At 19.2% G+C, this 12,041-nt stretch overlaps 4 protein-coding genes across 4 annotated transcripts; all 4 read right to left on the minus strand.

Annotated features, from left to right (window-relative positions):
- Window positions 1–380: 380 nt before the first annotated feature.
- Window positions 381–2,186, minus strand: PRSY57_1425600 (dynein-associated protein, putative; the record flags this gene model as incomplete). Its single annotated transcript, XM_012909856.2, has 1 exon — window positions 381–2,186. The coding sequence occupies one exon, from the start codon at window positions 2,184–2,186 to the stop codon at window positions 381–383; it is 1,806 nt and encodes a 601-aa protein (XP_012765310.2).
- Window positions 2,187–2,671: 485 nt separating this feature from the next.
- Window positions 2,672–3,579, minus strand: PRSY57_1425700 (MORN repeat protein, putative; the record flags this gene model as incomplete). Its single annotated transcript, XM_012909857.2, has 3 exons — window positions 2,672–2,790; window positions 3,021–3,239; window positions 3,471–3,579. 3 exons carry the CDS (start codon window positions 3,577–3,579, stop codon window positions 2,672–2,674), a joined length of 447 nt encoding a protein of 148 aa, XP_012765311.2.
- A 798-nt stretch (window positions 3,580–4,377) lies between these two features.
- On the minus strand, window positions 4,378–6,360 carry PRSY57_1425800 (ATP-binding cassette sub-family G member 2, putative; the record flags this gene model as incomplete). Its single annotated transcript, XM_012909858.2, has 1 exon — window positions 4,378–6,360. One exon carries the CDS (start codon window positions 6,358–6,360, stop codon window positions 4,378–4,380), a length of 1,983 nt encoding a protein of 660 aa, XP_012765312.2.
- A 1,070-nt stretch (window positions 6,361–7,430) lies between these two features.
- On the minus strand, window positions 7,431–11,870 carry PRSY57_1425900 (hypothetical protein; the record flags this gene model as incomplete). Its single annotated transcript, XM_020115301.1, has 1 exon — window positions 7,431–11,870. The coding sequence occupies one exon, from the start codon at window positions 11,868–11,870 to the stop codon at window positions 7,431–7,433; it is 4,440 nt and encodes a 1,479-aa protein (XP_019969958.1).
- Window positions 11,871–12,041: the final 171 nt, after the last annotated feature.

A 12,041-nucleotide genomic window follows, 5' to 3' on the forward strand; every position in this document is an offset into this window, starting at 1 on the left:
AACATATTAAATTTAATAAATGAATATATTAATACCTTCTCTTTTTTTTTTTTTTTTTTTTTTTTTTTTGAAAAAAATTAAAAATATAAATTAAATATAAAAAAAAGAAAAAAAAAAAAAAAAAAAATTAAATTGTATAAACTTTAAAAATTATAAAAAATAAATATATGTATATATATATATATATATATATATATATATAATATATGTAATAATATATATTTTATTGGTCAATTTTATATACAGTAATATATAAATTAAATAAAAAGTATTGTGTTATATAAATATAATAGGTACGTATAATATGTATATATATTGATTTGTGATATATATATATTTATATATATATATATATTTATATATATGTTTATATATTGGGATCATGTTATTGATTCGTATTCCCTTTCGGTTTCTCTTAATACGTCTTCTAAAATTTCAATATCTTGAACATTCAAATATTCCTTTGTTTTCTTGACACAATTAAGTTGTTTTCGGATGTACTCTAGATTTTTTTCACGTTTGGATTCTCTCTCAAATAGTTCATCAAGTGCATTTTTTTCTTCGCTAGAATTTTTACAAAAGCTATCTCCAAGTTTCAATATATGTATATCTCCCAGTTCATTTCCGATAGCTACATATTTATTATTGGCATGTGAATCTATTTCAGTGATTGAACAATTACAAATTTTATGTTTAATAATAGGTTGGTTAAAATTATAAAGTAGATTCCAGAAATCTAAGTATCCATCTTTTCGTATTATCATAAAGAATAAAGAATCATAAATCCATAAACCTTTATTAATAACACATTCATTATAATAATTTGAAATGATTGGAAATTTAATATCTTCTGACCAGATATTAAATCCCCATTTGTCTGTTGATAAAAAATATTTTAAATTGATTGGTATTCTTTTAATACTTGTAATACTAGAAAGATGTTTTTCATTTGATGCTCCATATTTTTGTAGTAGTTCTAAATTTTTGGCTTGTCTTTTGGATAAAGATAAGATATATCCTTCATCTGTTCCTATTAAAATTTTGGATGGTCCAGCTTCTAGATTCCATTCTAAACAATTTGGGCTGTAACATAAATTTTTAGTAGCAGTGTTATTATTATGTAATGATTTATTCATTGTATTTATGTTTGTGTTGTTATTATACAAGATATTATTATTATTATTGTTTATATCGTTAGATATTTTTGAAAGATCATGTAGTTCGTTGTTTGCTGTTTCGACTAGCTCACATATCTCTGAAGGATCTTTATTCAAATAAAAGGATTCAACGGGTTCAGCAAAATTTCGTATATCCCAAATTAAAGATAAACCATCACTTGATATAGATAAGCAATGATTATTCGTTTTTGTTTGTAACCATATAATATCATGAACTGTATTTTTATGACTTACATTTATAGATGATGATTCACATAAAGTATTTTTTTTTCTTAGATCCCATAAGTTTACTGTACCATCATAAGAACCCGCTAATAATAGATCTGAATTTTTATGATTAAATCTCATACATTTTATAAATGTTTTAGAATATAATGTTTGATAAGGATTATTAATTTGATTTAAATTATATAATAAACAATTCTTAGGTGAATTATGTAAAATTTTTTGATAATCATTTACACAATAAGATATAGCTAATTTATATGTATTATCTGTAGACCATTTAATAGATGTAATAAATCTTTGATATTTCCTCATTTTATCTTTAATAACTAATATAGATTTTATTTTAAAATTTTCTTCATTTTGTAGATCATTTTTAAAATATTCTTCATATATATTTATACTATTATTTTTATTTAATATTTTGGTTGTTTCATTCATTAATATTTTTAAACTATTAATTAAATTTATATCTTTATCTAATCTCTTAATATATTTTATCTTATTTTGTTGTTCACTTATATCTACATCTTTTGTCCATCCACCTTCATTATGATAAAAAAATTTATTTTCTAATTTTAAGCTCTCAATATTTACATACTGCTCACTATATTTTTTTATATTATCATCATTATAATATATATTTTCTTTATAAATATATTTCTTTTTTAATTCCTCGTTTGCTTCAATCCTTCCTATTATCTGGCTCTTGCTTTTCTTAAATAAACACTTCTTACCGATGTCGCTTTTGTTTTTGGAATAGCAATAGTAGTAATCAATCATTAGTACTTAACAAAATTAAATGGTATACATAAGTATGTAAAAAATATATATATATATATATATATATATATATATATATATATAGTTCTTAGATGTATGTTATTTTATATATTCCCTTTGTGTACTCATATTAGGGTACAAAAAATGTCTAACAATTTCAAATAATAACAAGATAAGTATTTGTAAAAAAAATATTTAAATATTACAATATAAATAACTTAAGTTAAAAAATTCTAATTACAAATTTAAGGATATGTAAATATATTGGGATTATTATGTTATTTAAAGTGTATATTGATCATTCCAAGGTTAAATAAAAAATACATATATTTATATTATAATCATAGTTTAAATTCCCTTTTTTTTTTTTTTTTCTTTCTTTTTAATGAATGTATTTTTTAAGGTTCTATAATTAATTTTAATATTTACACATTTATGCGCTCATACACATTATTTTGTGTATATATATTTACATCTATTTAATTTTAATACTTTGAACAATGATTTTTTATCCAATTTTTTTCTCTCTCATTGATTTTTCTAATTTCTTTGTTATCCTTAAAGTCATAAACAATTTGTTTATCAATGTCACAGTACCCATCCCCTAGAAAATGAAAAAATATATATTATTCAAAAAAATTAAATGAAATAAAATAAGGAAAAGATAATAATGAATGAACTAGCCAAAAAAAAAAAAAAAAAAAATATATATATATAATATATATATATATATACAAAAAGACAAAAATATATATAATATATATATATATATATATATATATATATATATATATGTGTGTATATATTTTTTTTTATGTGTGCATCCATTCATACCAATATCGTAAATATCATCCAAATATGAATTTTTTTTTTCTTCTGTATAAATAACTTCATTGTTATTAATTTTTTCATTATAAAAATAAGGACTGTCAATTAAATAAGTCCAATTATCTTCATATTGTAATCCATCACTGAAATAATATTTACCATCAACAAACTTCCCATTCTCCCACTTGCCCTTATATTTTCCTTGATCCTTAAAAATTAACATACCTGAAATTAAAAATTGTTATGATACATTAATGTCTTTTCAATATTTTTATGTTATAAAAAGGCTATAAGCATGATTTATGAAAATATTGATTTTCTCTCTTTTACTACATTTTAAAATATGTACATTTTTTTTACATAACTATTAAATATAAATATATATATATATATATATGTGTATGTATGTATGTATGTATTATCTATATATACATATTTTTTTTTTTTTTTTTATACCTTCCCCATGAAATTTTTCATTTTTAAATTCACCCTCATATACATTCCCATTTGCATAAATATATTTCCCTTTGTTTTTTTTTTCGTCTGAATAAATAATTCTTGACATTAGAAAAAAGGATTATATTTTATAAAACACAAAAAAGAAAAAAAAAAATAAGGGTTTCTATACTTTCTTAAGATTTAGAAAGGATTTTTTTTTTTTATATTTCACAATTAATAGTTATTTCTTATATATATATATATATATATATATATATTATATATATTTAAATATGTCTATATTTTTATATTTCACTTAAATAATAATTTAAATATGTTAATATATATATATAAATGAATGCACTTAAGAAAAAAGTATGACCACCATTTTATATCTTTTTTTTCATTCAAATATATAATATATAGAATAAAGGAGTATAAGATTTATGCAATATTATATAAAATAAACCATATTAATAATAATAATAATAAATTTAAATGTTTACGTTTTATGAAGAATTATTAAAATGTTCAATAAGGAAAAAAATAAAATATAAAAAAAAAAAAATATATATAAAAAAATAAAAAAAAAAATAAAAAATAAAAATATTTCTTATATTTTTAAAAAAAGAAAAAAATTATGTCTTTTTATTATTATTAATAAGAAAAAATATATTAAAATGTTTTTCAATGTAAAATGGTAATATTAATAGCAAAAAGAAAATATATAAACATGAATGAAATAAATATTATATATATATATATATATATATATATATATTTATATTTATTTATTTATTTATATAGATTCATTTTTTTTTTTTTTTGTATAAATAACTTTAATGTGTTCATATATGCATATACATATATATTATTGTTCTACATATATTTATGTTTAGCATATGATAAATATTTCATCCTATTTTCATTTCATTTTTAAGGCTTGGGACCATCTTAAAGAGACGTAAGTAAATATTTTTATAACGAAATAGAAACAGATTAAAATAAGAATTGAAATGGAAATATGCAAGGTAGCAAATCTTTTTTGTACTATAATTTCTCCTGGGAAGAAACCATTATTTTTACAGGGTAGAGAATTATTATCAGGAGAACATTTTATAAGTGTATCATCAAATTTAATTTTTGCTAATACAGAAGCAGAATATGTTTGATAAGATAACCATTGTAGATATCTGAATGGTACATCTAGTTTACTTATTTCTACATAGAATCCATTTGTTAATGTCATAGTTAATAGGACTACAGATAGAAAGCTAACTGCTTGATTAAAGTTTTCAAATAATGTTGATATGAAATATCCTAATGAACTACTAATTAAAGCATTTAATAGAGTGATAAAAGCATAGCTTAGATAAATCCCAATTTTTAAGGTTCCATATAAAATAAGATGAGTAACTAATATCCAGAATGCGATAAACATAAAAAGATAAATAAATTCAGCAAATAGTTTAGAAAGAAAATAATTACTAACTTGGAATGTTTTCATATTACGTTCTTTTGCTATTACTTCTCTTTCTGATGGGAATGAATATAAAGATAGATAAGCTGGATAAAAAGTCCAATAGGAAAGTATAAAAAAGATAGCTCCTATAGTATCTATTATACTTTCTTCTGTTTCTTCTTTAAATGTATGTAACCATAAAACACCAAATAGTGTTAATATAACTACTAGATCTATAACTCTGATTATAGTAATTTCATCTGTTATGATTTTTTTTAGACCTCTGATTAATAAGAAAAAATTTTGTCTGATATAGGGTGTTTTATTTTCTTGTAATGAAATTAATAATTCTACAGCTTGAAATTTAAGAATATCATGTTCTCTTGTTTTATTTTCTTGTGTAGATAATATAGGTGATTTATTTATTGAGGATAAATTTGTTGATGATTTATTATTAGTTTGTGAATTTTTACTTATACTTTCGTTTGTTTTTTCAATAATACTATCATAATCATCATGAATAATTTTACTATCGATAGCTTTCACATTCATATAATAGCCAACATCACTATCAAAATGTAAATATTTATTATAATTATCTATTAATATTGCTTCAAATTTTTTATTAGACAATATATCCATTAAATAATCTGCTACATTCCATCCATAAGGGCATATAAATCCTACCTTTTTTAAATATTTATTTAAATCTGTAGTTTTCCCATGATATATAATATATCCATTAGTAATAGCAATTAATCGATCAAATTTTGAAAACACTTGACTACTTGGTTGATGTAAAGAAGAAATGATTGTTGTATTAGATGTTTGAGCTATTCTTTGAATACATTCAACTAATGATAATGCAGACGATGAATCTAAACCACTTGTAGGTTCATCCATTAATAATAAAGGTGGATTAGATAATATTTCATTTGCTATAGATAATCTCTTTCTTTGACCACCGCTTATACCTCTAATAAATGCATCACCTACTATAGTATCTTTTACATGTGTTAAACTCATAATATCTAAAACTGAATGAACTAATTCATTTAATTTTTTTTTATCCCTAATATCTAATTTTAATTTGGCTGTAAATTCAATAGTTTCATATACAGTTAATCTTGAAAAAAAATAATCATCTTGTAATACATAACCCATATGTCTTTTTATATTTTTCATTCTACTCATATCATTTATTAAAAACTCTCCTTCTACACCTTCTGTTACCTTCATAGATAATATATTCAACAATGTTGTTTTTCCACTCCCACTTGGACCCATTATAACTGTAATCGTTTTTGGTAGCAATATACCTTTTATGCCGTGTAATATTTCTAACCTACCATGGTCTACTGAATATTTTACATTTGAAAATTCATATTTTATTTTCTCATATAACACGTTAGAGTTTTTTTTTGAAATCCACCCTTTCAAATCCATTTTGGACCAATACTTTTTAAAATATTTATATGGATGTATTTTTTATGTATATGGTGTAGGTAGGCACATGAAATATCAAACATATATTATATATGAGCCTCATATGTAATAAACCATAAAAAATAAAATAAAAATAAAATTATATATATATATATATACATATACTTTTGTTTATTTATCCATTTATATTTTTTTTTTTTTTTTTTTTTTTTGTAAATACATCCCCATAAGGGTTATACAAGGGGAGTATATACATGTGATGTATATTCATTATTATTATTTATATATACACACGTACATACACACGTACATATACACATATATATACACATATATATACACATATATATACACACGTACATACACACGTACATACACACGTACATATACACATATATATACACATATATATATATATATATATATATATATATATGTATACATATTTATATATTTATATGTTTATATATTTATTTGTTTCCTTTTTGTTACATGATCATATTAATTTATATATTTTCCTATATGGACATTCTCCCCCATTTTTTGAACTATAAAATATATATATCATAGTGGGAGCATTTAATATTTAACAATGTTTTATTATGTTTTTTTCTTTTGAATTATAGAAATATAAGAACTCCAATAATTTTAACCATATCGAAAATAAATATTGGTTAGGAAAAGTTAACAAAAAAAAAAAAAAAAAAAAAAAAAAAAATATGAATGGATAAATAAACAAAAGTGTATGTATATATATATATATATATATATATATATATATTTATGGGATAAAGAATAGACTACTTGAAAATTAAAAAAAGGTAAATTATAAATGAATAAATATATAAATATATATTTATATATATATATATTATGAACAAAAAAAGGGGGGGAAAAAAAAAAAAACAGAAAAAAGTGTATATATATATATATATATATATATATGTTATGTATAACACCTGTATGTACTTTTTATTTTAAGTGGGAAATAATATTTATCATTTGCTATTTTCAATACAGAATAACCCTTAAACATACATATATTTTTATTTTTTTATAACTTTTCATTTTTAATTTTTTTCCTTTCGGATCGTAGAATTGTCTAAAGAAACGTCATAATACTCATCATTTTCTAAAAATTTAACAAAAAAAGGGTTGTAGAATGATTTATTTGTTGTATCATTTTGTTTTTTATTTTTCTTAGATGAATAAAAGAATAGAAGATTTTCCTCGTGATATATAAATATGTTCAAATTAAATTGCCCTTCCTTTTCTACGTCAAAAATGTGTTTTATTTGAAAAAGGTTTTGTACTATATCGTAACAAAAAATTTGGTAAATGTTGAGGGTATATTTATTTATGTTATTATATTGTTCTTTCTTTTGTTCTTTTTCTTGTTCTTTTTCTTGTTTTTTTTCTTGTTTTTTTTCTTGTTCTTTTTCTTGTTCTTTTTTGTGTTCTTTTTCTTGTTCTTTTTCTTGTTTTTTTTCTTGTTCTTTTTCTTGTTTTTTTTCTTGTTCTTTTTCTTGTTCTTTTTCGTGTTCTTTTTCGTGTTCTTTTTCTTGTTTTTCTTGTGTCATATAATATTTCTGTACAAAGGGAACATGTTTTCTGAGGTATAAGAACAAAATAATCTCCAAAAAATTCATTGTTCTTTCAATAAACATATTTTTTATTATATCATTTTTGTAGATATTTAAAATGTGTATACCATTGGAATCACTTACTTTTTCATACTTATGATTAAAAATATTTACCGAATAAGAAATGTGCGCATTTACAAAATATATGAAATAATTAAGAGTAATTTTATATGATTCAATTTGTTTGTTTTTAATAATTTTATAAAAAGATTGTTTTTCATTATAATGAAATATATTATATATTATATTAGGTTGTACATATGAATATTTTTTTTTTTTTCGATACTTTAATTTATGTGTTAAAATTATATTTTCTATGTTATTAAAAATACATAACTTTTTGTTTACCTTAATTGGATTGTATTTATAACGTAATATTTGATCAACATCATTTTTATTAAGAGAAAATATTTTATCATTATTATAAGAAGTATCATTTTTATTTATATGATTATTTTTTATATGTAATAAATGTAATAACATATTTTTCATGTTATCATCAAATAATTGTATTATTTTGATTAACTTTGATTTTTGTATAATATTATGTACATTAAGAAAATATAAAGTTTTGGTTTTTTTTGTAAATTGTTCCTTTTCTTTATTTTTATGAATAAGATTATTTATATATTTAGATGATACTATATATTTCATATTTTTCAATGTGAAAAATTTTTTCAAAAAGTCTGTACTTATAAATTTCTTTTCTTGATCTGTTCTATTTTGATTAGTATTTATATTAATTGATTTCTTATTTTGTCTATGATACATTATATTTGGACATTTTAAATTTAAAAAATGCTCAAGAGAAATAATTTTTGATATATATTTAGATGATATTATAGGTTGTATTGATGATGATATATGTTTGTAATTTTGTTTGGTTTGAGATAAATCATGATTATTATTATGATTATTATTATGATTATGATTATTTTTAATAATGTCTTTATTATCATGAACACATATAAAATTTAATTTTTGCTGAGTTTTAATATTATTATAATTTTTGTTTATATTTGTGGAAAAATTTTTATATATACTTTTTTTTTCTTTTTTAATATTTTGTATAAATTTTTTAAAATTATAAAAAGTACATTTATGCATATAAATAAGATTATTTGATAATTGTTTCTTTTTATTATTTGTAATATATATATTTTTTATTATATCTTGTATATCTATATGTATATCCTTTTTTTTTTTTTTTGTTTTTTTTATTGTTTTTTTTCTTATGTTTGTGTAAAAGTTATTTTTTGAAAAATATATATTCATTAGATATAAAAAAAAATACAATAACCATTTGTTCATTTTAAATAAGAAAAGAAATCGTTTCTTTTCTACATCATTGGAATAACATATATTTTTTAATAATTTTTTTTTCTTTTTCTTAATAATTTGTAATTGATTTTGATATTTCTCTTTGAATAATTTTATAAAAAAGATATTATTATAATTTTGTAAGAATCTTGTATAAAATATGTTGTCTATCTTTCTAATAATTTTAAAATGTAATAATAAAAGAAGATATGGAAATTTTTTTAATATATATTGAAAATTATTTAATATGGAAATTCTTTCTAAATGAGTAAATGTATTATATTTAGAAAAAAAGAAATATATACATGAACATATATTTTTGGTTACATTTAATATTTTCCTTTTACAAGTTGTGATAATTTTAAATATATTAATTAAATGAAAATTATGTTTTTTTTTTTTTTTTTTTTTTTTTTTTTCATTTTTGTTTTTTCTTTTGTTATAATAATCATATTTATTATTATATAATATAATATTGTCTTTATTCAAAATATTGAATTGTTCATTTGTGTTCTTTTTTAATAAAAAAAAATATACATAAATATATTGATTTTCTAATAATATCATATTTTCTAACATATTATTCCAACTTAATAAATCTGTAACATTTTTACATATTCTTATTAACTTATTTTGTGCAAATTTTATATATATATTATTTGAATGTATTATATTAGTATATTTCATTAGTACCTTTTTTATTTTATGAAATAATGTATTATGTATATTATAATTCTTTTCCTTTAAACAAAAATTATCCATAATGCTATAGAATGTGTAAATATATATATAATTACATGTATCAATATTCTTTTTATTATTATTTTTTTTCATTTTATTTAAGTTATTATAATTTATAAATCCCTTCAGGGTTCTATTCGAAAGATATTTTTTCAATTTATTTATTAACTTTTTTTTCTTATACATAATTCGAAAAATTATAAATAGCTCAACTATAAATTTTAATATTAAATCAAAATAATTATTATTATTATATTTTTTTCTCTCTTTTAAGTTGGGTATCATATTTGATAGTACATATTTATATTTATTAAAATATATTATAAATGGATATATAAAAATATAAAAACATTGATTCATATTATTAAATGTTACAAAGATATTTTTTTCTCTCTTTAATATATCGCTCTGATATATATAAATTTCATAATTACAAAAGGTATTATTACGGTTGTTCATATTTTCATTACAATTAATATTATTACCTCCCTTTTTAATTTTACTTTTATTTATATTTACATTTTTATTTATATTTATATTTATATTTTGACAAACACCTTTTGGTAATAACAAAGATGATGCAATACTTTCCAAAGATTTCTTGAGTCCCCCTTTTTTTAAACATTTACTTTTTTTTTTGTTATGGAAAATATATTTCAAATAATCTACAGGAAAAATATTATAGCTATTATATTTTTTGCGATCTCTAATAAAATTAACAACATCTCGTAAGTTCATATCATATACCAAACTATTTTTCATATTATTATTTCCGATGGGACATTTTTCAAATCCATTTGTATTATCATTGGTATGGTTCATACATACATTATTATTGTTCTCATTAATAATAAATCTGTGTCTATTTTCTTCATTATGTAATAATTTATATAAAACATGTTTAAATTTTATTATAAAGGACATATGAGATATGGATTTATTTTTATAATTTATAAATAACATGTAATGATCAACAAATTTTTTGGTATCTTCATTTTTTTTTACTTGTTTATCATTATTTTTAATAAAAGAGTTGTATAGAAAAGGAACAGAATTAAAAGTATGATTATCAGGATGTATAAAATTATTATAAGTGTAGTTATTGTTTTCCTTATTTTTACTACATATATATATATTTTTTTTTTCTTTATTATTTTTGTTTATATCATTTAATTGGTTTTCTTTCATATATGTAAGAATATTATTTTTTTCATCCATACACTTTTTATAATATCTCTTATAACTTATATTACTAGACTCTTCTTTCTCATAATTACAATTCACATATTTTTCTCTTCTAGAATAAGAGGATTCATTATAAAATATAATAATACATGAAGATGTGCTCACATGACTTAGATCATTTTTTATTTCAAATAATTGTTTATTCATATAATAATTGATTTTATGAAAAATAAAAAAATTATTATTTTTATCCTTTAAAAAATGAAGACTTCCATTCATATGAACATTTTGCCCTAACCTCGCAAGTGCTACATATTTTTTTCCTTTTTCAATTTGTATAATTTTTTGTATATTACAATGAAGAGATATATGATCATAGATGTTTACAAAATTTCTTATACATTTTTTGTTTTGAGTTATATATAATTCATATAATAATTTATTTATATATTTTAATTCTATTAAATTAAATAAAGAACCTCTTTTTTTCTTTTGCTTTTTTCTTTTCTCATCCTTCAACCTTACTAATACATCATGAATAATACGATAATCTTTTAATTGTGTTAATTCTTCATTTAATTTTTTATCAAACAATTTTTTATCTTTCTTAAAATACATCATAAAAAAAGGAAAACATACAATTCTATTTTTCAATATGTTTTATTCTTTAAAAGTTTTCCATTTGTTAATATGTTCATAATGTATAAAATATATAAATAACATATGTATATTTTTTATTCATTTATTTAATTATTTATTGTAAAATATATGTGTAACAAAAAAAAAAAAAAA

Source organism: Plasmodium reichenowi, chromosome 14, assembly GCF_001601855.1.
Source record: "Plasmodium reichenowi strain SY57 chromosome 14, whole genome shotgun sequence".
In the NCBI taxonomy this organism is placed as follows: Eukaryota; Apicomplexa; class Aconoidasida; order Haemosporida; family Plasmodiidae; genus Plasmodium; species Plasmodium reichenowi.